This window comes from Myotis myotis, unplaced genomic scaffold (genome assembly GCF_014108235.1).
Source record: "Myotis myotis isolate mMyoMyo1 unplaced genomic scaffold, mMyoMyo1.p scaffold_m19_p_21, whole genome shotgun sequence".
Lineage (NCBI taxonomy): Eukaryota > Metazoa > Chordata > Mammalia > Chiroptera > Vespertilionidae > Myotis > Myotis myotis.
Genome location: NW_023416326.1, coordinates 15,046,670 through 15,074,039, shown reverse-complemented (window position 1 = coordinate 15,074,039; position 27,370 = coordinate 15,046,670). Strand labels below are relative to the sequence as shown.

General features: G+C 60.0%; 1 protein-coding gene across 8 annotated transcripts; it reads left to right on the top strand.

Annotated features, from left to right (window-relative positions):
- The first annotated feature begins 2,868 nt into the window (after window positions 1-2,868).
- PSEN2 (presenilin 2) lies at window positions 2,869-27,370 on the top strand. Of its 8 annotated transcripts, none has more exons than XM_036354833.1 (13): window positions 2,881-2,961; window positions 9,145-9,180; window positions 11,669-11,815; window positions 13,682-13,842; window positions 16,611-16,825; window positions 17,300-17,441; window positions 19,187-19,254; window positions 20,159-20,379; window positions 21,000-21,098; window positions 23,688-23,771; window positions 24,095-24,196; window positions 25,576-25,694; window positions 26,712-27,370. In XM_036354833.1, the coding sequence occupies exons 4-13, from the start codon at window positions 13,702-13,704 to the stop codon at window positions 26,865-26,867; spliced, it is 1,347 nt and encodes a 448-aa protein (XP_036210726.1). In that variant the 5' UTR covers window positions 2,881-2,961; window positions 9,145-9,180; window positions 11,669-11,815; window positions 13,682-13,701; the 3' UTR covers window positions 26,868-27,370. The 8 variants fall into 8 exon arrangements, 6 of the variants coding, with proteins under 6 accessions (XP_036210725.1, XP_036210728.1, XP_036210723.1 ...); XM_036354834.1 differs by lacking the exon at window positions 2,881-2,961 and adding an exon at window positions 2,995-4,054; XR_004975025.1 differs by lacking the exon at window positions 11,669-11,815 and having other exon boundaries at window positions 2,879-2,961; window positions 24,098-24,201; window positions 26,712-26,732.

Here is a 27,370-nt window from a genome sequence, read left to right as displayed (position 1 = left end):
AAAACAACAACAAAAAATTGTAGTTCTTTATAAAATGTTATGTTAGCATGTCATTGGTTGTGAATACTTTTGAATAAATTAATATTTTAAATTTCGTAGTTTAATTTCTAATATGGTAAATGTTTATAGATATAATCCACATAAACAAAATCTCCTTCCGTTTTAAGTCTTCAGTTTTAAGACTGTAAAGGAGTAGTGAAACCAAAAAGCTTGAGAACTGCTGGCTTCAATTATTGCAACGGTAAGAGCAGACATCACAAAAACTCCTTAAACTCATGTCAACCCCCCCCCCCCCCAAGGCCACCCTAGCTGTCACATAGAGAAAATGCTGTAACGGCGATGCCATTAGGTGAACTGACCAGCATCCTTCAGGCAATTGCTGGCCATTTCTAGACGTATGGCAAAGTCCTAGCAAGGGCAGGGCTGTTTCCGGGTGTCCTTCAAGCACCCCCTTGCCCATAGTGTCACCCATGACGGGGAGTATCCGCTGCTCTGTCACCAGTGCCCATGGCTGGGTTTCGTGCCTGGAAGACTGGCTCTGTCCTGAAACCCTACTGTGAGATATTTCGGACACAGAATGTCATGGAATGTGGCTCTGCTTGGCCCAGACGGGAGACACAGAAACCGCGCCAGATGCACCCCATGGCGCACTGTGGAAAAGGCCTGATGTTATTAATGCTCATCTAAGCTCCTATCCGTCTCCTGTTCACGACAAGCAACGCTTCCAACTGCCAAAATGTCTCCCAAATTCTCATTTAAGAAAACCACCAAAAGAAACACTAGAAAAAAGGACAGACAAAAATGAAAATGTTCGTGGGCAATTTTTCTTTCCTTCAAATAGAGAACAGTTACCCATGAACATTTTCATTTTTCTGTATGTCTGTATGTTCTACACAGCATGCAAACTGCACAAGAAAAAAGAACTAGTTATTTATAAAGTACCCACCACCAAAAACATAAATGCAGTAAATACTCCTTTTTAGGAAAGTTTAAAAAGAAAAATATTGCATGGAGATTGTAAGATGCTGTCAGTCAAATGCATGGGTCGGATCAGGCTGGGCGGTGCTACAGTGACAAGTGGCTTGAACCCAGGAAGGCTGGCTGGTATTTATTGCTCCAGTGACACGCCCTTCCCAGGTGGGCCCGACCCAGTGCGGGGAGCAGCCGCCATCTGGAGCTTGGCTGCATGCAGCTCCTCTCCCGACCTGGCCAGTCACAGGGCCAGTCCTGTGCTCCCCAGGACAGAAAGGGATGATGCAACCGAAGTGAGAAGTGCAGCAAGTTTGTGGACAGTAACAGGCTGTCATTTCAACGCCACGCAACCAAAGCCCCCCTCAAATGCTGGTGAGAGGCCGAGCAAGGAAGACAACTGACAAGGGTCGAGCTGTGCTCCTGTCGCTTTCAGCCTTATTTCGCCTTGAACCCTCTCCGGGATCCTCCGAGGAATATCACTGTCTCTTCAAAGATGAGGAACCCAGGCCCAGCGAGGCGAAGTCATTGCCCCGAGTCATGCAGCAAACAAGGGGGAGCGATGGACTGCAAACCCCCGCGCATCTGGTTCTCAGTCATGTGGTTCCCACTGCCCCACACTGTCCACCCCGCAGTGTTCGGTCCCTAAAATGTGTCAAAAGAAAACACAATCTCCCCCCCCCCCCCAGACACCAAAGCCTGAAGCAGAGGCCATGCCCTCCCAACCCGAGGTCAGGGCCAGCCAGGCTAAGAGCTTGCTCAGCCCTCGCAGACCAGCACGTGAACAGCAGCTGAGCCTGACGATCTCAAAGGGGAACCACGAGGGGAAGGAGCTCGTCAACAATCCCGCAGCCACAGCCCGGCTCCTGCCACTCAGACCGGACCGTGTAAGAGGCGGTGCTGCCTCGGGTCACACGCAGACCCACGCTCCCTCGGCCCCGCATGGCCCTGCACCTGGGGGAACACTCTGTCTGCGGGGATCTCCGTTGCCACGTGTGCACCCACCACTGAAATGAGACCCATAGAACTAAAGCACATGTAATTGAGACCCCAAACAGGTCCATTCACTATGCCTTCCGTTCTGGCTTTAAAAAAGTATCCGGAAAAGGTAGGACCGGGGACCTGAAACGCACTGCCGCCCACGGCGCCTCCAGGGCGCGTTAGAATGCAGGCCCGGCTCCGCGCGGTGTAAGGTCCGCGCCCCGTCCAGTGTCAGGGTTACCGCGACCTTCCGCGGCGGCGGCGAGCAGGCCAGACCCCTGCGCGCACCAGCTCCGGGCTGGGCCGGGCTCGGGCTTGGAACGTGGCGTCACCGACGGGGCGGGGTCTGCGCTGGGCCAGGGGCGGAGTCTTGCCAGGGCGGGGCAGGGACGGGGACTACGCCGGGGGCGGTGCCTGTACCGGGGGCGGTGCCTGTGCCGGGGGCGGTGCCTGCGCTGGGGGCGGGGTCTGAGCCGGGAGGCAGGGTCTTTCCAGGGCCGGGCAGGGACGGGGTCTGCACCGGGGTCGGTGCCGGCGCGGGGGGCGGGGCAAGGCCTGAGCCGGGAGGCGGGGTCTGCGCTGGGAGGGGCGGGGTCTGCGCTGGGCCAGGGGCGGAGTCTTGCCGGGACGGGGCAGGGACGGGGGCTACGCCGGGGGCGGTGCCTGCGCTGGGGGCGGGGTCTGAGCCGGGAGGCGGGGTCTTGCCAGGGCGGGGCAGGGACGGGGGCTAGGCCGAGACCCGGACGGAGTCTGCGCCGGGGGCGGTGCCGGCGCGGGGGGCGGTGCCTGAGCGGGGGGCGGGGTCTGAGCGGGGCCGGGGCGAGGTCTGCGCGGGGAGCGGGGCAGGGCCTGGGCCGGGAGGCGGGGTCTGACAGCGGGGAGGGGCGGGGTCTGAGCCGGGAGGCGGTATCTGGGAGGGGCAGGAGGGGCGGGGTCTGGCCGCCGCCGGGTCTCGCCGGGCGCACAGCCAGCCGCGTCAACACTGCCGGTCGGAGCGCCGCGGCGGAGCAGGTGAGCCGGCGGGCGGGCGGGCAGGCGGGGCCGGGGCTAGCGGACGAAGCCCTGTCCTCCGCGGCCTAGGGGCCCCGGGTGGAGCCGCGACCCGCGGGCCGAGCCCTGCCCTCCGCGCGCCCCTCGCTGCGGCCGCTCGCGGTGCCTCGCCAGTTCCGGGGCTGCGGACGCTGCGCGCGCCGCGGTCCGGGCCTCTGCGGCCAGCGCGGGGGCGGCGGAGGGCAGGGCGCCGGGACAGCCACCGCGGGGGCCGGCCCGGAACTCGCGGGCGAAAGGGGCGCGGGGCGTGGCCCCCAGGCCTGGGGCCTTCACCCGGGCGGGGTCTGCTCCGCCGCCGACCCCCGCTGAGCTGGGCGCGAGGCGAGCTGTTCAGGGGCCAGAGCATTTAAAGGGGCCGTGCACGTGGGCGTGTGGACGGGGCATTTGTTCCTCCCTCCGGCCGTGGCACCGGCGCTGGTCCTGCGTTGCAGGGGCGGGAGGGAGACGGGAGGGGAGACGGGTCTGTCTGGGCGTGTGAGCAGCTGGACGCGGTCGCGGCCCGGAGCCGGCGATGTGGTGCCCGGGTGTTGGGCTGTTTTATCGGCACTTAGAGCTGTGGGAGGCGCCCAGAACCCAGCATTTGCAGCTGAAGGAGCCTGGGGCAGTAGCTAGTCTCCAGCCCACAGAGCTGAAGTGACTTTGTCCGAGGTCGCCCAGGTAGGAGACAGCACAGCCAGGCTCCGTCCTGGCCTCGAGTCCTGCTGCCCAGCCCGTGGGCCAGCTCCGCCCTTGGGCCGTTGGATGGAAGGCTCCTGTCTGCTGACTTCTCGAGTATTCCCCGGTGAAGGGGTGCACTGTGGTTGGGGGCTCACTGCATCCCCCGAGCAGACGGGCAGCCTGGGAGCGCCCACCGGAACAACTGCAGAGCCAACTTCACCCCAAGTTGACACCCTGGGCTGCCGAGTCTGCGTGCTGCCCGCACGGATGCCCCTGCTGAGTGCACAGCTCCTCCTGCAGACACCTGTGTGCACAGCTCCTCCTGCAGACACCTGAGCCTCCAGGGCCTTCAGCCAAGACCTTTGGCAGGAATTAGGCTCTGGATAAGCGGCTGCAGGTGCGTGAGCCTCAGGTTCCCGGCTGTGAGAATGGGGCTGAGTGCGAGTGGGGAAACGTGTCAGCAGCTGTGTTTTGGGGGCCCAGCTGGTGAAGGGGCGGGGATCCTGGCTCCAGCTCAGAGCTGCGGCCTCAGGCGGGCAGGCTGCCCAGGTTCACGTGTTGCGTAGGTGAGGGGCTCTCAGGAGGGAGGGCGGGTGTTGGAGGACTGTTGGTACCGAGTGGAGTGGAGATCGTTTCTGGTTTTCAGGAACATTCTGTATCGTTTGGGGTTGAAGTACCTGTGCAGGCCTGGAGTGTGTGTATGGGGATGAGTGTTCCTATTTGAGAAAGTGGAGGTCAAGGACGAGCAAGGCTGCCGCTCAGATGTGCCTGGAGGCCCAGGGCAGGTGTCATGCCTGTGGCCGTGCCCTGCTCGCCGTGCCCCTGTGCAAACAGGGTTTGCCAAATACGAGTTCCCTACCTATCTTGGCATCTGTCTCTCCAGGTTATTGATGATGATCATGACATAACATACTTTTATGAGTTAGTCCTAGTCCAGTGATGGCAAACCTGTGACACGCGTGTCAGAGGTGACACGCGAACTCATTTTTTTGGTTGATTTTTCTTTGTTAAATGGCATTTAAATACATAAAATAAATATCAAAAATATAAGTCTTTGTTTTACTATGGTTGCAAATATCAAAAAATTTCTATATGTGACACGGCACCAGAGTTAAGTTAGGGTTTTTCAAAATGCTGACACGCCGAGCTCAAAAGGTTCGCCATCACTGTCCTAGTCCATGGAAAGCCGTTTTGTACAGTAGTTCACAATTACCTTAAGACAGTGGTTCTCAACCTTCCTAATGCCGCGACCCTTTAATACAGTTCCTCATGTGGTGTTGACCCTCAATTTCATTGTTACAAATTGAACATAATGAAAGCATAGTGATTAATCACAAAAACAATATGTAATTATATGTGTGTTTTCCAATGGTCTTAGGCGACCCCTGTGAAAGGGTCGTTCGACCCCCAAAGGGGTCGCAACCCACAGGTTGAGAACCGCTGCCTTAAGAGCTCTGACCATACATACTACAGTAGCGATGATATCACCCTCCTCCGGGAGGGGAAACCGAGATTCAGAGAGCTAAGCCACGTTTCCTGCGATGTGGCTTCGTGACAGAGCGCTGGGATTTGATCCCAGCCAGCTGTCTTCTTAATCTTTTGAGTTTTTGCGAAAGAGGTTTCCCACATTCACCCCCACCCGCGTCCCTGCACTGCTGCCAGGAAATGTCTGTGTGGTCTCCCGACTACCTGACAAAGCAAAAAATAAATTTAAAAAAAAATATATATATATATATATATATCTATATATATATATATATATATCCCTGGCTGCTTTGGCTCAGTGGATATAGCGTCGGCCTGTGCACAGAAGAGTCCTGGGTTTGAATCCAGTGAAGGGCACACACCCAGGTTGCAGGCTCCATCCCCAGTGGGGCGTGCAGGAGGCAGCCAATCAATGATTCTCATCATAGATGTTTCTATCACTCTCTCTCCCTTCCTCTCTGAAATCAATAAAAATATATTTAAATATATGTACATATATACACACACACACACACACACTTTAGAAAAAGAAACCAAAGCCACGTGTGTTTCTTGTAAAGACATCTCTGGCGGGTGCTCAGCTGGTGCTCTGACTTTAGGACACAAATCTTTGCAAGCATTTCCACCTGTTCTCTGACCCCAGCAGCTGCGGAGGGGCTGGAGGAGGAATGTGAGGGCTCCAGGCTGGCACGCCTGCCAGCCGCCAGGGCCCCGAGGTGGTTCTCACCTTGGGCTGGCCGGGCTGGCCTGGGCTCAGGCCTTATGTCATCCGTGTTGGCCTCCAGGCCTGGAAGTGGTCAGGGTGCCTGGTTAAAATCTGAGGAAGAGAGGAATTTCAAATCAGACCTTAGTCAAGACCGGATGTCCGGCAGGGAGGTCGATTTCCCAGCCTCTTCATTGCCTGGGAGAATGGGTTGCTCAGTCGTCTTTGCCAACATAGTCTTCCGGAACATGGAAGAGAAATTGAAAGGGTGCTCACCTTTCCGCTGACTTTTTATTTTTTATTATTATTATCTTTTTAAATATATTTTATTGATTTTTTACAGAGAGGAAGGGAGAGAGATAGAGAGTTAGAAACATCGATGAGAGAGAAACATGGATCAGTTGCCTCCTGCACACACCCCCTACTGGGGATGTGCCCGCAACCAAGGTACATGCCCTTGACCGGAATCGAACCCGGGACCCTTCAGTCCGCAGGCCGACGCTCTATCCACTGACCCAAACCGGTTTCGGCATTCCCGCTGACTTTTTAAACATAAAAGTAGCATGTGTTGCATTCTAGAAAATTCAGGCAATATTTTTTAAAAGCCCGTTAGCCCTCAGTCCAGTGATGACAACTGTCCACATGCGTTGCCTTCTAGCAGTTCATGCACGTCCGTATCTAGTCACCTGCTGAAATATTAGAGGTAGGAAACAAGAGGAAGCTGTGTGTCCTATTCTTCCTGCTAATGTTATGCCTTCAGAATTCTCCCTGTGTTGAGTATTCTTAGGAAACTGGATTTGACTGGTGTGTAGACATCATTTATCTCACCAGTGCCAGAGCAGACCCTTTCCAACCCTCCCTTTTGATTGCCCCAGAGAAGCAGTGCCTTGCCCTATGCCCCCTGCCCACATGTGGTCACTCCCCATCCCTGTGCCATGCCCATGTTGGCGCTACCACCCCCTCTGCCCCATGTGGAGCACTAAGAGAAGAGGGCTTGTGAGGCGGGGGTCAGGAGAGAGACTCGAGTTTGTAAGGTGGCAGGTGATCTGGTGAGTCTTTGTAATTCACTGACCTCTTGTCCGTGTTCGGAGAAGCTGTGTGTTAAAGACAAGACACACACCTGCCCGTGGAGAAGGCCCGGGCCTTGTCAGTGTGGGTGTGTACGCGGAGAGCCCACGCCGTGTGCTGTGTGGGCCGCCCTGTGACCGTGGCCCTGGCCCGCCCCGTATGTGCCCCTCACAGGTAGGGGCAGGGATGAGCTCCTCAACTGGCAGTTGGGGACCTGAACTGTAACTGGGCTTTTGGCCTTGGGATGTGCTTTTGTCCTCTGGGCTTCTGTAAAACAGGGCACTGACTCGATGGCCTTTGAGGGCCTTGCTGGCTCTGACATAGTCCTTTGGACGTGCCCTTTTGTTTGACAAGTGTTCATGTTGGCTGGGACCCTCCCAAGAGGGGCATCAGCCGGCTTCCATTGTCCCTTCTGTGTCCCTGCCTCTGTTTCATCATTATAGCCACCATTTATTGAACACCTACTATGTGCCAAGTGCTTTACACATCATCTCTAGTCTTTACAGTCCTCTTGCGAGGTGTGCGTATTTCGCTTTTTCCAGCAGAGGAAATGGGCCACGGGATGTTAAGTAAATGGCCCGAGGCCTTGCAGCCGGGGAGTATGTGGCAGAGCCTCCTCCCCAGCAGGTGATGTCCATCACGGGACAGGCTGAGGTGGATGAATGTCATCCAGGGCCAAATACATGGACAGATGCCCGGGGCTGGGGACACAGAAGGCAGGGAAGCTGTAGACATTTCTAAGGAAAATTCTAGGGGGATTTCCTCCCCTTAGCAAACCCTTTCCCCATATAAGGGGAGACTGGGAACTCCCCAGCAGTCATGGGAGCCCTGAGAGGTGTGGCCCTGGAGAGTGCCTATTCTGCTAGGCCTGCACACAAGCAAACAAACAAAGACCAATGATGTGTCGGGGCCCAGCCCTTTCTCTGCAGCCCTGAGTGTTTGTGGGAAGGGCAGTAACTCCCAGATTGCTCTGGGGCTAGTTTCCATCTTTTCCCATGAGGCACCGGTGTTTACGGTGGCATTTTAGAATCTGTTTCCTACCGAGGTCCACTGGCCTTAAATTTTAAGGTCAAAACATGTACATTTCCCCGAAATGGAAAGAAGGTCGGAGGAACGGGGTCACCGGGTTTCCGTGATGGTTGCGGGACCTGCTGACCGGAGCGCGTTGGAGAGATTCTCTGGGTCAGAGCCCCCTGGTTCGGCTGCTTCAGCGTTTCTGTCCCTTTCAGCTGATGGATGGGGGGCGGTGGCTGTTTGCGTGTTTGATTTTGCCCCTCATCCCAGGCAGCTTTCAGTTTCCAGAACAACAAACACAGTCTCCGCACAGCACACCCCTGCCCCACCCGTCGGCCCCCCTGCACCGTCCGCGCTCCCCCAGAGAACGGAGCGCTGGTTGCTATGTGGGTGACAGGGTTTGACACCAGTGGTAGGAGAGTCACCCACCCCCACCTGCCCGTGAGTCAGCCTCCATGGGGACCTCGCGCTGCTGCTGGGTGGACAGGCATGCGCGACAAGGTTGTTTATCTGCAGGTTTGGGTGGCGACTTTTCCCTCCGAGGATTTCAGGGACCGGTAGGCCGTTCCCACCGAGAAGCACAGGGAGTGCCTCCCAGCGGCTCTGTCCTCGGAGCCGGGAGCAGAGGGCTGCAGAGGACGGAGAGCGGCTTCCTGAGCCCACTGCCCGCCGCCCAGGGGGAGGGTGCTGCCCGGGGCGGGGCGGGGGGGGGGGCGGGGGGGGGGGGGGTGCCGCCCAGGGGGAGAGTGCCGCCCGGGGCAGGGGGAGAAGAAGACAGTCTATGTTGATGCTCATTATCTCCCATTAAAAAGTTAAGAGCTTTAGAAACAGCCCTACAAATGCAATCCACGTTTATTATAGAAGCTTTAGAAATGCAGAAAAACATTAAGTAAAATTCACCCACAATCTCACCATCCAAAGATAACCTCCTTTAATGTTTTGTGATTTTGGGGGGGCAGGCCTTATATATATACATTTTTAAAGAAAATTCAGGTGACTGTGTGTGGAAGTTATATATTCATTACGTGTAACAGCCGGTTGTGCTTTGTCATGTTATTGAATATTCTCTGAAATACGTTTCTTACTGTTCCCATCATAAACCCTCTCAGATGGATAAACCATAGGACAGAGGCAGTTCCGTCATTTTCACTTTTTGTAATAATTATAAATAAATGCGACACACAGATTTTTATGTAAATCTTTTATTATTTTCTTAGGACAAATTCCAAGAAGTAGCATTTCAGGATCAAAAGGTATGAATTTTTAAAACTTTTGGAAAGTTTTACTGCCTCCAGGAAGGCGGGTCCGGCCCTGGCCTGGGTGGCTCAGTTGGCTGAACGCCATTCCATGCACCAAGAAGTCACGGGTTCGATGCCCCGTCAGGCGCTCTCCCCAGGAGGGGGCGTAAAGGAAGTGGCCTGTCCATGTTCCTCTCCCTCTCCCTCCCTCTCCCTCTAAAATCAATAAAAACATTTTTTTTAAAAAGAAAGAAAGGTGGTCCAGTGTGTAGTGGGGTGTTGGAGCCCCGGTTTCCCACACGCTCCTCCACGGTGGGCAGGGCCTGGGGACCGTCCCAGCCTCGCACTCTCCTAGCCCTGCAGCTTCCCTGGTCTGAAAGCTGCTCCCCTGCCTGCCCTGCTCCCACCAGACGCAGGGTGTTCCAGAGAAAGGGCTGTTCCTTCTGCCACGCCCCCATTATCAGGCACGGAGCAGTGGGGGTGCCAGGGTGGGTGGGTGAGGCAGAGGGAGGAGGTCAGAGGTGAGGGAGGAGAGGTGGGAGGGAGGAGAGGTCAGAGATGAGGGAGGAGAGGGAGGAGGGAAGGTGGACTGTGGCCGACACTTGCAGTTGTGAGCTGGGCCCACAACTCAATGGGCGTCTGATTCCCGGGCAGGGCAGCCCGGAGCAGGTCTGACACCGGCCTGGGAACCACGCGGGGCTCCCTCAGAGTGCGGGCCCTTGGGGAGCAGCCTGGCATCCAGGTTAAGAGCTGGGACCAGGTCCCGGGTAACGTTGAACCCATCACTTCTCAGATGCAGGGCCTCCCGACCACTCCTCCAGGCCCTGATAGCACCGGCCCCAGAGGCCTGGGAAGAACGGGGAGGGAGGTTGTGACTACATTGCTCCACACCCCAGACCACACTGGGGCGCGGGGAACAGGGTGTTGGAGCCCCCGGAGTTGCGCATCTGTCTGGGCTGCTCCGGGGGGAATGCTGAGACTCAGGGCCACGTGGTTTTAAGAAAATCCAGCCATGCCTGGGTTTCAGGCCCCCTCGTGGGTAGAAAGAATTCACCGAGGCCAGAGGGCAGCGAGGAGCTGTGGGTCCAGGCAGGTGTTTGTTTAGGTTTTCCCCCAAAGACTGAGCTTCAGAGAGGAGGACTTTGAGTTCCGGACCTCCATTAGGTGAAGGGAGTCCAGCTCTCTGTGTGTCGGGGCTACAAAGTGTGTCCCCACACTGGGCCTTGACTAGACTCTGCTGGTCCAGGAGCTGCCACCAGGGGGCAGATCCTAGTTTTAGGTCAGTGGTTGGCAAACTGCGGCTCGCGAGCCACATGCAACTCTTTGGCCCCTTGAGTGTGGCTCTTGGGTATTTTGTGGAAGAGCCACACTCAAGGGCCCAAGAGCCGCATGTGGCTTGCGAGCTGCGGTTTGCCGACCACGGTTCTAGGGGATCCTGTGGAGCAGGGGAGGCCCACACGCCCCCTGAGAATGCTGCTCCGCTTGCCTCCTGCTTTCATGACGCTCATCCGCTCACCTCCCCCCTCTCCTGCCTCCCCCCTCTCCTCCTTCACCTCCCCCCCTCCTCCTCACCTCCCCCCCTCCTCCCTCACCTCCCCCTCTCCTCCCTCCACCTCCCCCCTCTCCTCCCTCACCTCCCCCCTCTCCTGCCTCACCTCCCCCCTCTCCTCCCTCACCTCCCCCCTCTCCCCCCTCTCCTCCCTCACCTCCCCCCCTCTCCTGCCTCCCCCCTCTCCTCCCTCACCTCCCCCCTCTCCTGCCTCACCTCCCCCCTCTCCTCCCTCACCTCCCCCCTCTCCTCCCTCACCTCCCCCCTCTCCTGCCTCACCTCCCCCCTCTCCTCCCTCACCTCCCCCCTCTCCCCCCTCTCCTCCCCCCTCTCCTCCCTCACCTCCCCCCTCTCCTCCCTCACCTCCCCCTCTCTCCTCCCCCTCTCTCCCCCTCTCTTCCTCCCCCCTCCTACCTCACCTCCCCTCTCTCCTCCCTCACTCCCCCCTCTCCCCCCTCTCTTCCCTCACCTCCCCCCTCTCCTCCCTCACCTCCCCCCTCTCCTCCCTCACCTCCCCCCTCTCCCCCCTCTCTTCCCTCACCTCCCCCCTCTCCTGCCTCACCTTCCACCATAGTCTCCCTGATCCCCTCGCTTCAGCCACTTCAGCTCGTCAGAATCGGCCCTGTTAGGTCCCCCCTCCCACACATTTATATATTTTTATTGATTTCAGAGAGGAAGGGAGAGGGAGAGATAGAAACATCACTGATGAGGGAGAATCATTGATTGGCTGCTTCCTGCACACTCCCCACTGGGATCAAGCCTGTAGCCCAGGCAGTGCCCTGACCAGGAAGCAAACCGTGGCCTTCTGTTTCATAGGCTGATAGCCCCCCCCCCCCCCCCCCCCCCCCGCACACACACACAGTCAGGAGATTACTTCTTCCCAGGCTGTCCCACCTCCTGCCATCTGCAAGCCATTCCTTGCCTGACCGTTTCTCATCCCTCTTACTCCTTCAGACCTAGACATCTAACCCCACAGCGGGTAGACTGTCCCCCGGATCTGAATGCCGGAAGTGCAGGGTCCTCGGCTCCCTCCCGCGGCCATCTCGCTGCTTCCTGCGCTGAGTTCTGTGTAAGGAGCGCAAGGCGGCGAGGTGGCCAGAGGTAGGCGCTGCCATGTGCTTATTAATCGGGAGGGAATTGAAGTCACGCAGGCATAATCCAGACCACAGCCCTGAGTGCAGCCACAGACCCTGCCGCGAAGACCCTGCTGGCCTCAAAATGATAAATTATGGGGGTGACCGACTTGGAGACAAACCTTCAGCAGCAGGCAGACCTGGCTGCCTGAGCCCAGTGGCATGGAGCTCAGCCCGGAGGGCTTCCGGGAGGCGGCGATGGGGAGAGCTGGCCCCGGTGGCAGCTCAGCCTGGAGGGCTTCCAGGAGGCGGCGATGGGGAGAGCTGGCCCTGGTGGCAGCTCAGCCTGGAGGGCTTCCAGGAGGCGGCGATGGGGAGAGCTGGCCCTGGTGGCAGCTCAGCCTGGAGGGCTTCTGGGAGGCAGCGATGAGGAGAGCTGGCCCTGGTGGCAGCTCAGCCTGGAGGGCTTCCAGGAGGCGGCGATGGGGAGAGCTGGCCCTGGTGGCAGCTCAGCCTGGAGGGCTTCTGGGAGGTGGCAATGGGGAGAGCTGGCCCTGGTGGCAGCTCAGCCTGGAGGGCTTCCGGGAGGTGGCAATGGGGAGAGCTGGCCCTGGTGGCAGCTCAGCCTGGAGGGCTTCCGGGAGGCGGCGATGGGGAGAGCTGGCCCTGGTGGCGATGTCGGTGGGGACAGTCAGATCCATCAGGGGTTCTCTGACGTTTTCCCCGCCCCTTTGGGCTGCACTGGCTTCTGTGTGGTGCTGTCGTGTATACACACCGCTCAGGACAGCACATGTTGGGGACAGGCCTCTGTCTTGTGTAGTCCCTTCTTCCTGAGCCTTCCCATGGGTCCTGCCTCAGCTGTACTTTCCCACCATACACGTGCACGCGCGCACACACACACACACACGCACACATATACGCATGCTCACCCCACATGGTCTCACTTCTAACTCATGACTCTCATCTGCCTCCCGGCGCCCAGACCCAGGCACTCAGCCCCCTCTTAGATGCCTCTGCCTTTTAACCCACAGACACTCAGGCTCCTGGACCGAATTCCATCTTCTCCTGAGACAATCCCCCTCCCTGTCTTCCTCCATGCCGGGCCCACCCTGACTCTCTCCTCTGGTTTGCCCACATCCGGTCCTGTCTGCTTTCATCCTGACCCTCCTGGTCCTGTCCCCTCACGTGCATCCACTGCTGACGCCTTCACGGGAGCCCCTTCCCTCCTCCTTATCCAGGCAGTGGCCGGACTGACACTCCCAAACACCGAGCTGGTCTGCCTGTCACGCTGCCCTTGGGGGAGGGGGAGTACGGGAGACCCTCATGCCTCCCCGGGTGCCCCCACCCGTCAGCCCGGGCCCCGAGCTTTCTTCATGCCCTTCCCTCCCACCTGGAAAAGGCTGTGTCCGTCAGACCCTGTCGTCTTCTCTAGAAAACATTCCTGGTCTCAGGTTTAGTCCCTTCTCTCTAGATGCTTCTGCACCATGTGGGAACATCTGCATCATAACCCTGGTCACACTGGGTGGCTTTTTGTTTGTGTTCTTACGGATAAAAGGTGTCATTTACTCATCTTTGTACCCCAGAGCCCAGCACAGTCGCTGGCACGCTGTCGGCGCTCAGCAGGTGATGTGGCTGGAAGGGATGAGCGTGCTGACGGGGGAGTGGCCTGACTTCCCACGGGCGCCTGCCCCTGTGGCCTGGTCTCCGGAGGCCGTCCCTCGGCGCGCAGCCTCCTGGTGGCTGTGGGACTTGCTGTACAGCGGTCATTGCACACGGCGTCGGGGTTGCTGCAAGCAGGGCCTGTGTCCAGGTCTTAGAGCCGCTGGCCCTCTCTGTCCCCCACCTCCGTGGCCTCAGGGGAGGGGAATGAGGTCTCCTGTGTTTGCTTTCCCAGGCACGTCTACAGGCAGGGCCATGCTCACGTTCATGGCCTCTGACAGCGAGGAAGACGCGTGCAACGAGCGGACGTCCCTGATGTCAGCCGAGAGCCCCGTGCCTCGCTCCTGCCAGGAAGGCAGGCAGGGCCCCGAGGACGGAGAGGATGCGGCCCAGTGGGTAGGTTCCCGCCAGCGGGTGGAGGCCTCGAAACAGGCCCCTGGGTCCCTGTGCCTGTGGATGGAAGCCGGACGTTCCGGTGCGGGAGGAGGGAGAGTGACGGTGAGGACTGGCAGGCGGTGTGGTTGCCGTGGCACATCTCAGCGGTGAGGGCTTTAGAATGACCGCACATGCCCAGCCGGACGTTCCGTGCGGGAGGAGGGAGAGTGACGGTGAGGACTGGCAGGCGGTGTGGTTGCCGTGGCACAGCTCAGCGTGAGGGCTTTAGAGCGACTGCACATGCCCAGCCAGACGTTCCGTGCGGGAGGAGGGAGAGTGACGGTGAGGACTGGCAGGCGGTGTGGTTGCCGTGGCACAGCTCAGCGGTGAGGGCTTTAGAGCGACCGCACGTGCCGGCCGGACGTGGACTGCAGTGGCCCGAGCGAGTCTGCCCCAGCCCTGCCCTGCCCTCCCCTGCCTAGTGAGGAACCGCGGGTGAGTGTGGATGCGGGACAGGTCACAGGTCAGGGACGGCCGAGGGGAGCCTTTTTGGCAGATGGCAGCCATGGTGACCCAGCGATGGCTGTACCTGCGTCATGTTCGGCTTTGAGCTGGGGCTGTGTCTCCCTCCAGTCCAGCTGCTGTCACAGAACTATCGCAGACACGGATTTAATCCTCAGTGCTCTGGAGACTGGAAGCCCAGCAGCGGTGCCAGCAGATGTGGTGTCTGGAGAGGCCCACTTCCGGCTCCCAGGCAGCCTTGTCCTCGTGGCGGGAGGGGAGGGTCTCTGTGGTCCCTTTATAAAGGCCCTGATGCTCACCCGCCCCGCTCTCATGACGCATCCCCTCCCAGAGGCCCCGTGTCCTGACTCGGTCACACTGGGGAGGAGGCTTCAACACGGGAGATTGGAGGGACAGTCAGTTCATGGCCGGAAGGGGGCTGCGCTGTGATGTGACCTCTGCAGCCCGCAGGGCAGGAGGTTATAAGGTCAGGAAGTGGGGGGTGTTCTTGGAGAGGCACTAGCCAAGCCACCCCTCCCCTCAGGGAAAAGCAGCCTCGTGCTTGGTGTGGCCCATTGTGGTATTTAAACAGCTTCCGGCGGAGTGTTTCTCCCAGCCCGATCCCCTTGCTCGTTTCTGACGCCCTGTGCTCCACGTCGTGCAAGACCACGGCCACCGCACAGCACTCCTTAGCCTGCCCTTGCGAGTCTCCGTCTCAGCGCCTGGAGTTCTTGTGCATTTTAGTTGCTTCACTTCCTGTTCATGAACAGTTTCTTCTGTTCTCAGCTGAGGATCTAGGTTGGAATCCCTGCAAAGCACCTACCGAAGCAATAGTCATTTTTTAGTTTTGTTTCATTTGGCTTTGGCGTTGGCTGTTACTGCAACTACCAGAGCCGCTGATGACGCTGAATTGCCACAGTTCCAGAGCAGAAATTCTGTGGCTCATTTGTGCCTGCGTCTGGCAGGCGCCCTGCCCGCTCCTTCGCTGCTCGCTCATTTCCTCTTCCCAGCGTCCCTTCGGCCCGGACCTCCCAGACGCCACTCTGGCTCAGCTGCAGATTTGCATGCTTGGCTTTGAGGCACAAACATTCAAAGTAATTTATTCCTCTGCAAATTCCCAGTGTCTTATTTATAACCAAAGAAAGTCCGTCCCTGTGTGTGCTGGCCATTCTAGTTTGTGATTTGTGAACCTAAAAGGTTTGCTCGACCTAGCCGGTTTGGCTCAGTGGATAGAGCTTCGGCCCCAAGATTGAAGGGTCCTGGGTTCGATTCCAGTCAGGGGCGCGTACCTCGGTTACAGGCTCGATCCCGGGCCCGGTCGGGGTGCTTCTGGGAGGCAGCCAATAGATGTGTATCCTTCACATCGATGTTTCTGTCTCTCCCCCTCCCTTCCATTCTCTCTCAAACCCAATGGGAAAATATCCGCAGGTGAGGATTAACCAAAAAGAAAAAGAAAAAAAGAAAAGCAAAACTTAAAAAAAAAAAAGTTTGCTCTGTTTTCCTGTCACCTGGCCTGACTGTGCCGCGTCAGTGTGGCCACGTGAGCAGCATGAGGGGCGCCCTGTGCCCGTGCTGAGTGGGGCGAGCTCTGTAGACGGGCTCCACCAGCAGCCATGCGGCCGCGGCCTGAGACCACCTCCTCTGGCTGCCGCGGCCCGCCCGCATCTGCGGTGGTCAGTGCCGGCTCTGGCTCTAGCTGCCCTCCTACACTCCTCAGAGGGGCTGGCTGTCCCAGCTCCCTCACCTGCCATCTGCGGTGGTCAGTGCCGGCTCTGGCTCTAGCTGCCCTACGCTCCTCAGAGGGGCTGGCTGTCCCAGCTCCCTCACCTGCCATCTGCGGTGGTCAGTGCCGGCTCTGGCTCTAGCTGTCCTACGCTCCTCAGAGGGGCTGGCTGTCCCAGCTCCCTCACCTGCCATCTGCGGTGGTCAGTGCCGGCTCTGGCTCTAGCTGTCCTACACTCCTCAGAGGGGCTGGCTGTCCCAGCTCCCTCACCTGCCATCTGCGGTGGTCAGTGCCGGCTCTGGCTCTAGCTGTCCTACGCTCCTCAGAGGAGCTGGCTGTCCCAGCTCCCTCACCTGCCATCTGCGGTGGTCAGTGCCGGCTCTGGCTCTAGCTGCCCTCCTACGCTCCTCAGAGGGGCTGGCTGTCCCAGCTCCCTCACCTGCACTGCGGCCTGAGACGGCCTCGTGTCTGGAAGCAGCAGTCACCCTCCTTTCCTCTTCCACACCCGCGCCGCGTGGCAGGCCGCCCCGGGGCCTCCGTGGCCCTGACCGTGTGCTTCCCACAGAGAAGCCAGGGCCGCGAGGAGGACCAGGAGGAAGACCCTGACCGCTACGTCTGCAGTGGGGTCCCCGGGCGGCTGCCGGGCCTGGAGGAGGAGCTGACCCTCAAGTACGGGGCGAAGCACGTGATCATGCTCTTCGTGCCCGTCACGCTGTGCATGGTCGTGGTGGTGGCCACCATCAAGTCCGTGCGCTTCTACACGGAGAAGAACGGGCAGCTGTGAGTGGGGCCCCGGCAGGTGGGGGCGGGGCTGGGTCGGGGTGGTGGCCTCCATCAAGTCCGTGCGCTTCTACACAGAGAAGAACGGGCAGCTGTGAGTGGGCCCCGGCAGGTGGGAGCGGGGCTGGGTCGGGGTGGTGGCCTCCATCAAGTCCGTGCGCTTCTACACGGAGAAGAACGGGCAGCTGTGAGTGGGCCCCGGCAGGTGGGAGCGGGGCTGGGTCGGGGTGGTGGCTTCCACCGGCCAGGGCACCGCAGCTCCGTGCCAGCGGCAGAAAGGAGCAGGGACGAAGAGTCCGCACCCTGTCTGGGGCCTGGTCCTCAGGCTGAGGTCGGGGTTGGGAGATGGGTTGGAAGGCAGGGCAGCAGCGGGGATGGCCGGCAGCACGCCCCCAGGGCAGGCGTCCAGGGCTCCTTTGGGGGGGCACACGGACCAGGCAGGGACGGGCACCGAGCCCTGGCCTCCTCCCTTAGCATCTACACGCCCTTCACCGAAGACACGCCCTCGGTGGGCCAGCGCCTGCTCAACTCCGTGCTCAACACCCTCATCATGCTCAGCGTCATCGTGGTCATGACCATCTTCCTGGTCGTGCTGTACAAGTACCGCTGCTACAAGGTGAGCCGCCCGCCCGCCTGTCCCGCCGCCCCCTGCGGTGCCTCTTGTGCTGCAACCGTCGGCTTAAAAAAACCAGAGTTCCTTTTTCTCTGCAAAACAGACTCTGGTTTTTGGTACTCGTACCACCCCTCTCCTGCCCCTCCCATGGGTTAGCGGCCACTGCTCTTGTGTTTTAAACTTACACATAATCCCACCTAATTGAGTTCCTCCTTGCAGCATTCACATGTCACTTCTCGTATTCAAGGTCAGTTTTCTTTTGCTTCTCCTTCCGAAGGAATGAGTGTTCTATTCTAGGCTCCCTTTACCCCATACTTCCCTCCGGGCTTATTTTATTTTCCCATTTCCCTTTAGGCCCGTCGTACAGATCCTGGGCTGGGTCTTCCGGTGCTGGTTGGGAGGCCCACTCTCCCCCCCCACCTCCCCCAGCTGTGGAGTGGCCCCGGGGTGATAGAGGCGTGGAGTCCGCCTGGCCCCCATCCTGGGCATTGCCCCCAGAGATGCCATAGCTTGTAGGCTTCACGGAGCTTTGACGCCCTGAGGACTAGAAGGAAGTTAAACTAGGGATTACCTAATGCAAACCACTCACACACAGGCGTGAGCACGTTGTACTCAGGCTGCCGCCTTCTGTGGGGCAGGTAGAGGGAGGGGAGGAGGCTCGGCCTGAAGAGATGAGCCCCCTCCCAGCGGGGGTGGAAGGGAGGGCTGTCAGGAGGTGTGCGGGCGCTGAGCTTCTTGATAGGTAATGACCTGTGCAGGTGAGCCCGAGTTTCAGGTTGGGGTGGGGAGGGCGGTGGACGGGGGAAGAGGGTGGAGGGCTGCTTGTCCGGAGCACAGATGAGAGCAGCTGGGAGCCGGGAGTGGGGAGGCCAGCACTGCTGGGGTCAGTAGGCACCAGGTGGCCAGTCCTGGGGCTGTGCAGTCAAGTTTACTTGCAGGTCCATGACCTCAGGTGATGGCCATGGCCTCGGGCGGGCGGGGCTGCTGTGATAAAGTGTCGGCAGGTTCCACAGGCAGCCGGGCACTGGCAAGGCCACGGCCTCACTCCTGGGGGACCAGGTCCTGCCTGAGGCGCCGGGTCCCGAGCTGGGTCTGTGTGCAGGTGGGGAGGCTTGGAAGGAGCATCAGCGCTGTGCCCTGTGCTGGGCCCAGGACTGGCTGAGGAGCCCCCTCGTCCTTCACCCTCCCCGGCTTGGCAGGGAGGAGAGCAGTGTTTGCAGACCCTCAGGTGGGAGGGACTCCCTGGGTTGACTCTGTTCAAAAGAAGCCTCTCCAAGAGCCTGCCCTGCCCCCGCGTCTAAGTCAGCACCGGTGGCTCTCCTGGGACCAGCCCGCGGCTGGCTTTCTTCAGAGCCCTTGCCGCCGCCTGTCACGATGCGTGTGTATCTGTGTGTCGCCTGCTGCCCTCACATGGAATGCAGCACGCGCGGGCAGAAGCTTTGCTGGCTTCCTCGGGCGCCCAGACAGTGCCTGGCGTGTAGGGACGCCAGCATGTCCTCTGGGTGGGTGAGGTCCAGGTGTTCGGCCTAAAGCAGTTGGGTCTCCGTACACTCGCAGGGCGGCCTAGGGAGACCTTGAATTTCTGTGCCCCATGTGCCTGGAAAACAGCCGCCCCGGCCCTCCAGCCCCGCCTCGGAGGAGCCTGAGGAAGGAGGGTTCCCGGCGTGGGCATCATCGGCGCCGGGAGCCTGAGGCTGCGATGGGGCTGGGGCACACGCTGTGTGCTCACGCTGCCTGCTTCTCTCTAGTTCATCCACGGTTGGCTGATCATGTCCTCGCTGATGCTGCTCTTCCTCTTCACCTACATCTACCTCGGGTGAGTGGCAGCTGGTGGGCAGCGAGTCCTCGGGGCCCTCCCGCGGTGGCCCGAGCGGCCGTGAAGGACCTGGGTGGGGAAGGGCTCCCCTGGGCTCCGCACCCTCCCCAGGGTCTGCTCCGAGCCGGGCTCCTCTTTCCACAGACCTTTTGTTATCGTATTTTTATTGATTTCAGTGAGGAAGGGAGAAGGAAAGAGAAATACAAATATCAGTGATGAGAATGATTGATCGGTGCCTCCTACACGCCCCCTCCTGGGGATCGAGCCTGAAACCCCGGCCAGTGCCCTGACTGGGAACCAGATCGTGACCTCCTGGTTCCTAGGTCGATGCTCAGCCACTGAGCCACACCGGCCGGGCCTGCAGGCCTTATTCTGACACGGAGTGGTCTCCATGGTGGGCCACGCGTCTCTGTGGTTCCTAATTTAAAACAAACGAGCAGAGCCTTCAGGGACGAGGCTCTCTGTGAACCCAAGGAGGGTAGGACCCCTCAGAATTCACATTCTAGTCTTTGGGCTGGATCTGGGTTCTTCCTAGTTTATGGCAAAAAGGGTCTCCATTGCCCTTGATTTGGGATATCAGCCTGACCCAGGGGCACAGAGACAGGAGGGAGCGGAGAGAGCACATTCCCCGGAATGTCCAGGGGCTGAGGGCCTTCCGGTCGTGCCAGTGCACACCCACGTGGAGCAGCCCAAGAACGAGCCGTCGGCTTCCCCCCCCCCTCGTTCCAGACCATTTCCAGTGGTTCGTGCGGGACTCGTAGGAATGGGGAAGGGAATGCTGGTCAGTGGCGCCAGGAGCTGGAAACCAGGCTGGGACTTGAGGGCTGAGGAGCAGGGTGTTGACTGGCACCGGGTCTGGCTCTCGCTGAGTGCCCCGCCCCCGGGCTGGACTCGGGTCCCGCAGGGAAGTGCTCAAGACCTACAACGTGGCCATGGACTACCCCACCCTGTTCCTGGTCGTCTGGAACTTCGGGGCGGTGGGCATGGTGTGCATCCACTGGAAGGGCCCGCTGGTGCTGCAGCAGGCCTACCTCATCATGATCAGCGCGCTCATGGCCTTGGTCTTCATCAAGTACCTCCCGGAGTGGTCCGCCTGGGTCATCCTGGGCGCCATCTCTGTGTACGGTAGGTGGGCACCGGCGGGCAGAGCCTGCGGCAGGCAGTGGTCAGCGTCGAGGGCCCAGCCTCGCTGCTGCACACGCGTGGCCAGTGTGGAAAGGCCCCTCCTCCCTCCCCGTTCCCAGCAGACTTGGGGGCCGGGGGGGGCGGGGGAACCTCCCTTCTGAGAGAGTGTCCTGTGTGGACTCACGACTGCTGACGCGGTTTGTTAAAGGCAAACGTTTACCGAGCCCTCGCACTGAAGCATGACGCACTGCCAGTCCTGGGCACGGGCTGGGCACGGCACCTGTAGCTGGGGCACCCGGAGCGTTAGCCACGGTCTCACTGGCATTCGTGTGAGGGCCTCCCCGGTTCTGTTTCTTCCGTTCTAGGGCCCAGGGATGTGGGACTCCAGTTCCTCCTCTTCCCTGCTCGCAGGGAGCCCTCCCTGGCCCGCTCTGGGCTCCAATGGCAGGCTGGCGGCTGTGACTGGAGACTGTGGGTTGGGTGATAGGACGGCAGGGCCCGTCCTGAGAGCCTCACACTCGGGCTCTGGGGCACGCCCCCCCCATACCGGTGTTAGGGGGCTGGCTCCTCTCTTTGGGGGTGCTTGGGGGTAAATCTCCTTTTTAACTTTGTATTTCCAGATCTCATGGCTGTGCTGTGTCCCAAGGGGCCGCTGCGGATGCTGGTGGAGACGGCCCAGGAGAGGAATGAGCCCATATTTCCGGCCCTGATATACTCCTGTGAGTGGCCCCCACCTCCTCCCGACATGGGGTCAGGCCTGGCTTCAGAGTTCACTAGGGGGTGGCTGCCCGTTCCCTGACCCAAGCGGGGAGGAGGCCTGGGGGCCTCAGGAGGGTCTCCCCTCCAGGACGACAGCGGCCAGCAGCTTGCTGTCACACGGGGCGCAGGTGGGAAGTGAGCGAGGCAGGCCGCAGCTTCCGGCGTTGAGTCTCTGAGGGGAGGCACGTGGGGGCCCCTGGCTCAGGCCAGGTGTAGGGTGGGTGCACACGCGTGCAGCACACCTGTATCAGAGCCCCCCTTGTGGCAGGCACTGTGCGGGCCTCGGAGACGCCGATGAGACAAGGCCCGCGGGGGCCGGGGCCCCAGAGCGCACAGCCCTGTGGCTTTAATCCCTCCGTCTGTGGCTGGTGGCCCTTACTTAAGTAAGAGCTTGAACTTCCGGGGCCGGCTGTGCAGGGTGCCCTGGAGCCCGTGATGGAGCAGCGGCGGGGTTCTGGGTGACCTCTAACCAATGAAGGTCGAGTTAAAGCTCCGTCCGGGCCTGTTCCGAGGATGAGCCGGCACCACAGGGGAAAGACCGGACAGTGCCTGGACTTCATTCACATCTGTGCCCTCGTGGAGCTTGCGTTCTGGGAGGGGGCCAGGCAGTCACTAACAGGCCAGGAGGTGCGTGCTGTGTGGAGAGACGGCGCGGGAGGGGCCTGAGGACTCCGGGCAGTGGCGCTGCTGTTCACACATGATGGTCAAGGAAGGCCTCTGCCCGAGGAGGCGTGTCCTGCCCGAGGACAGCCTGGGACAGAATTCTGGGCAGAAGGAAGAGCTGCAAGTGCCGAGGCCTAAGATGGCCGTGAGCGCGCTGGGGGGAGGCGGGGGGAGGGGGTCCAGGTCACGGCCGGCCCTGCAGGCTTTCCTCAGTGAGACGTGACACACCTGGAAGATTTCAGACTGACGTGACGTGACGGGACTTGTTTGCCCTTTTTTTTTTTAATATATTTTATTGATTGTTTACAGAGAGGAAGGGAGAGGGATAGAGAGTTAGAAACATTGATGAGAGAGAAACATCGATCAGCTGCCTCCTGCACACCCCCTGCTGGGGATGTGCCCGCAACCAAGGTACATGCCCTTGACCAGACTCGAACCTGGGACCCTTCAGTCCGCAGGCTGACGCTCTCTCCACTGAGCCAAACCGGCCAGGGCTGGTTTGCTCTTTTGTTTGTTTTTTGTTGTTGTTAATCCTCACCATCGATCGGTTTCCTCCCACACACCAAGCCTGCCACCGAGGTCCTTGCCCTGGACTGGAATGGAGCTGGACCCTTCAGTCCTCGGGCCAACGCTCTATCCATGAGCCCGACCGGCCAGGGCGTGACTGGACGTTTAATAGGACCGCACAGGTTGCTGGGCGGGGAACAGTGGTTCGGGATCAAGGGGGGCAGGAGCTGGGTTTAGAGCCTGAAGAACAACCCGAGAGAGAGGAATGAGAGTCAGGGATGATGGCGTGTTCGGTCTGAGCAGCAAAGAGGAGGGAACTGGCCGTGGTTGGGAGCAGTGGGGGTGCATGGAGTGTGAGGTGCCCCCGGGCATTGGCTGCAGAGCTGGACGTGAGTGCAAGAGGGAGTCTCCAGGCCAGAGAGAGAACACAGTTAGTACCACGTGATGCAGCAGGCCCCCTCTGGACAGAGCCCCAGGAGGACTGAAAGCAGGTCTTGGGTGTGTGTGTGCAGCCATGTTCGTAGCAGCAGCATTCACAACAGCCAAGAGCTGGAAGCAGCCAGGTGTCTACTGAGGGGTGAGCAGATAAACCAAATGTATCGACACTGTGGAATACTATTCCGCCTTGAAAAGGAGAGGAGTTCTGACTTGTGCTACAGGCATGAACCTTGAGGACATGCTAAGCAGATCAAGCCAGTCACCAAGAGACAGATCCTGTAGATTGCACGTATGTGCGGTATCGGACTCATAGACAGGAAGTAGGACAGGGGAAGGGAAGTGGGGCTGGTCACTGGGTGAGTTTCCGTGCTGCGAGCTGGAAAAGTTGTGGAGATCTGTTCTTCCACAACAGCGTGCATATACTTAACACTTCAAATGGCTAAGACGATAGAGTTCACTAGAGGCCAGTGCACGAAATCCATACAAGAGTAGGCCTTCCTTTCCCCAGCTGCCGGCACCAGCTTCCCTCCGCACCCAGGACCCGGGCTTCCCTCCCAGCCCCGGCTGCATCCAGAAGGTTGTCCAGAAGGACGTCCGGTCTAATTAGCATATTGTGCGTTTATCATTATAGATGTTACATGTTCTTTACACAATAAAACGAAAACACAATTAGTTCATCAGACTGTTTGCTGATATTGTTGCCATTGTTTTGGTGAGGAGGCAAAAAAAGACAGGAAAGGCCGCCGCCCTCAGGTCGCGTGTCCCTGCTGTGGGCAGGCAGCACTGCCCGAACCTGGTCAGTGAGTGTGGACCCCTCCCCCGCAGCCTCCTGCCAGTGGGCATAGCGAACGCCAGGGAACGGGGGGCTTGTGTGGGCTTCCAGGGACCCTGGGAGCCCCTTGGCCCTGCCTGAGGCGTGACCCTTCTCTCCCCCCCCGCAGCCGCCATGGTGTGGACAGTGGGCATGGCCAAGCCGGACCCCTCCTCTCAGGGGGCCCTTCAGCTCCCCTACGACCCAGAGATGGGTGAGTGCCGGGGGCTGGTAGCCTGGGGCCCTGGGGGCGGCCCCTCACTGCTCCCCGCTCAGCCTGGCCTGGCCTCCCTGGGAGACACGAGGTTGGGGGGCAGAAGGGAAGACCAGCCCTCCTGGCATCTTGGGGACCAAACGAGGGTGGCCTTCGGTCCTCTGCCTCAGCCTCTTCCTCTTACATGGCCTGGGGAGTCTTTCCTTGGCACCGGGCCAGGGGGCGGGCAGGGACCCTGAGCTCCAGAGAAGCCTCTGACCAGCTTCTGTCTCTCCCTTCCTCTCCCACCCTGCGGGGATGCCGGCATCTCCTACTGGACCCAGAAGAAGACTCCTGCGACAGTTTGGGGGAGCCCTCGTACCCGGAAGTCCTTGAGCCCCCCCTGCCTGGCTCCCCGGGGGAGGAGCTGGAGGAAGAGGAGGAAAGTAAGGTGCCCATGTCCAGAGGGTCTGTGGGCCCTGGGCGGGGGGAGATGGGGAGCCCTGATGTCCAGGGCGGAGGGCGTGAGGGAGACAGACGGCCTTGCTGGCGTCCAGGAGGAACCCGTGGGGGTAGGTCCTGTCGGCAGGCCGCGGGCCTCGCACATGCAGGCTGAAGCCTGTATTGGGCCACGGTCACCGAGCCCCAGCCGTGTGCCGGCCTGCACTGTGCAGGGCCCGGCTCTGAGACTCACCTCTCACAGAGTGGGCCCTGATCACGGACACTGAGTCGGGGGAGGGGGGCTGTGCAGGAGAACTCGGGATGGGGGCACCGGGGTTCTGGACCAGGTGTCGGGGGTCAGAGGGAGACCTGAGCTCCCAGGTTCAGCCACATCAGGACAGACATTGCCTTGACCAGGAGGAGCGCCACCTGGTTGGAGTCTGGAGGGAAAGAGGGTGTGCGGGGGGAGGGCATGGGAGGGCGGCGTGGGAGGAGGGCATGGGAGGGCATGGGGGGGAGGAGGGCATAGGGGCAGAGGAGGCGAGCAGTTCCCTTGATACAGGCCGACTCAGGTTTATTATAGGAACACTAGAGGCCCAGTGCACTAAGGTAGGGTCCCTAGCCGGGGCCTCCCTTCCCCAGTTGCCGGCTGCTGGCCAGGGCCTTCCTTCATTCTGCGCCGCCCCCTGGTGGTCAGTGCACGTCATAGTGAGTGATCGAGCTCCCAGTCGTTGAACTCGAACTCCCGAGGGGACCCTTTGCATATTGGGCTTTTATACATATAGATATAGAGTCTCACTGTCTGCGGTGAAGAAAGTGGCCCTGTGCGGTGTCCAGGGGCAGGTGTATAAAAGAGACAACCCGAAAGCACCCCAGAGCCTCTCATTCGCTGTTCAGTAAGGGAGAGGCTGCTTGCAAGTACGTTCCCTATTTCTAAGGGGAAAGGTCTGCAGAGGACCGCTGGGTGTGGTGCATGTTCTCACAAGCAGTGAAGTTAAATCCCTAAAGGGCACTTGTGATTCAAACCCAGCACTGAGTTGCACGGCCTCCCACCAGCCCTGGACAATGCATTTTATTTGACTTTTTTTTAAGTAAGTGCCAAGCACCAGGATTTTTTGGTTTTTAAGCACCAGTTTTGCCCGAGTTCTCGGACATGCCAGCTTTTCACAGCCCGGATTGCAGGTCGCCCAGCCCCTGGGTTCCCCCTTGTCCCGCTGGCTACGGTTTTCCGAGGCAGCCGGTCCTTGCCCCAGAGGCCAGGTGAGCGGGGCCGGTGGTGAAGTGACCCCGTCCTGCGCCCTGAGCACCCCAGGCTCTCCTCTCGGTCCCTGGTGTCTGGCTGCTGCCTCCCCCTGGGATGATGGACTCTGTCTCGCCCACACAGGGGGCGTGAAGCTGGGCCTCGGAGACTTCATCTTCTACAGCGTGCTGGTGGGCAAGGCGGCGGCCACGGGCAGCGGGGACTGGAACACCACGCTGGCCTGCTTCGTGGCCATCCTCATCGTGAGTGGGCAGTGGGGCTGGAGGTCTTCCTGGGGCCCCCGGGGATGTTCAGGTGCTGTGGCCCCTCGAGGGAGAAGTGATGGGGGCCAGGCAGGGTTTCCAAGATCCTCAGCGTGAGACCGAGGTGTGCACGGGCTCTGGGCGCCCACAGACACAGGGAGGTGCAGGGAGGGGTCCGGGGCTCTGATGCGAAGGTGGCCAGGTGCACGGGCAGCTGTGCGCTGGGGTCACGGCACCTGAGGTCGTGGCAGAGGGAACAGGTTGAGGGCCTTGCCTGGGCGCACACGCCGGTGAGCTCAGTCTCTGACTCCAGGGCTGGCGCGTTCCCTCCGTGCCCCCCACACCCCATGGGTTCTGAACCCAGGGTCTCCCAGGGTTCAGGAGGGGACCCCATCACTTTGAGCCCCAGCAGTGGAATTGGGAGGCTCCTGTAGTCACTTAAGGTGGCCAGACGGACCTCTGGGGGAAACGAACTGTGATGACTGATCTCAGGGCAGCGGCTCTGAGGGGCGAACCCCGGCACCACGTGGCACGTTCAGGCTCCAGTCCATCGGGGAGGGTGCTGGGCCCCAGGCTCCGCCCCCTCTGCACTGGGGGACCTGAAGCCGCCCCTCCCAGGGCACAGCCGGCACCTGGCTCTGACAGTTCGTTCCTGCATCTGCCAGGCGGGGACGGGCGGGCAGGACCGAGGGAGGAGGCACACGCCGTCTTAGATTCCCGTGGTGCCAGCATTCAGTCGAGCCCATCCAATTCTAGAAACGTGTGTCCCGAGGGGCGGCCGCTGCCCTCAGGCCGCGGGTCCCTGCTGTGGGCAGGCAGCAGGCAGGTCTGGCGGACAGCAACGTGCCGAGTCAGGAGCCGCTTTCAGGCTCACCCACTGACGTGCAGGAGTTACGGGGGGAACCGTCCTCGGCCCTCAGCTGTCGGGAGGACCCGGGAGGCTGTGGGTGCCCTTGACAAGCCCTGCACCCAGGCCGGGCTGTCTGACTGCCCCCCCCCCGCCCCCCGTGTCCGCAGGGCCTGTGCCTGACCCTCCTGCTGCTCGCCGTGTTCAAGAAGGCGCTGCCCGCCCTGCCCATCTCCATCGCCTTCGGCCTCATCTTCTACTTCTCCACCGACAACCTGGTGCGCCCCTTCATGGACACGCTGGCCTCCCACCAGCTCCACATCTGAGGGCGGCCGCCGGGGGTTGTGACCAATGCACCTGTACAGTCTCACACTCTAGTGCCATGTACTTTTAAGACTTTTATTTCCTTAGAAAAAAGCAAACGAGAATAAAAAAAGACCGTTTTACTGCGTGGAGAAGAACCGCCTTTTGGTGCTAGTTTGGCCACCAGACGGAGGCTCTCCCTTCCCGAGCGCTCACGGGGAAACAAGCCCCCCAGAGGAGCGGGGGGCGCGATGGGCCGGCGCCTCGGGGCCAGGATGTGCGGGCGAGAGGAGGGGACGAAGGAAGGTGCGCGCACAGCAGGCCGGGCTCCCGCAGGGCAGGCCGCACCAGGCACCCGGTCACTGGCCGGAGAAGAAAAGCCCATTTTCTCTGCGAGGAATGTGGCCAGTGCTCTGTCTAGGACGTCAGTATGTTATTACCTTTAGAACCAAGTCCTAATCGTGTTACAGCAGTTCCCCTGGGAAGTGGCTTAATATTAATTAATATCAATAAAAGATGAATCCTG

Coding starts and splice junctions, on each gene's coding strand:
- PSEN2 (XM_036354832.1), top strand. CDS start 13,702: ATGCTCACGTTCATGGCCTCTGACAGCGAGGAAGACGCGTGCAACGAG. Junction 20,380..20,999: donor GGGCGCCATCTCTGTGTACG/GTAGGTGGGCAC, acceptor TTGTATTTCCAG/ATCTCATGGCTGTGCTGTGT. Junction 21,099..23,687: donor TCCGGCCCTGATATACTCCT/GTGAGTGGCCCC, acceptor CCCCCCCCGCAG/CCGCCATGGTGTGGACAGTG.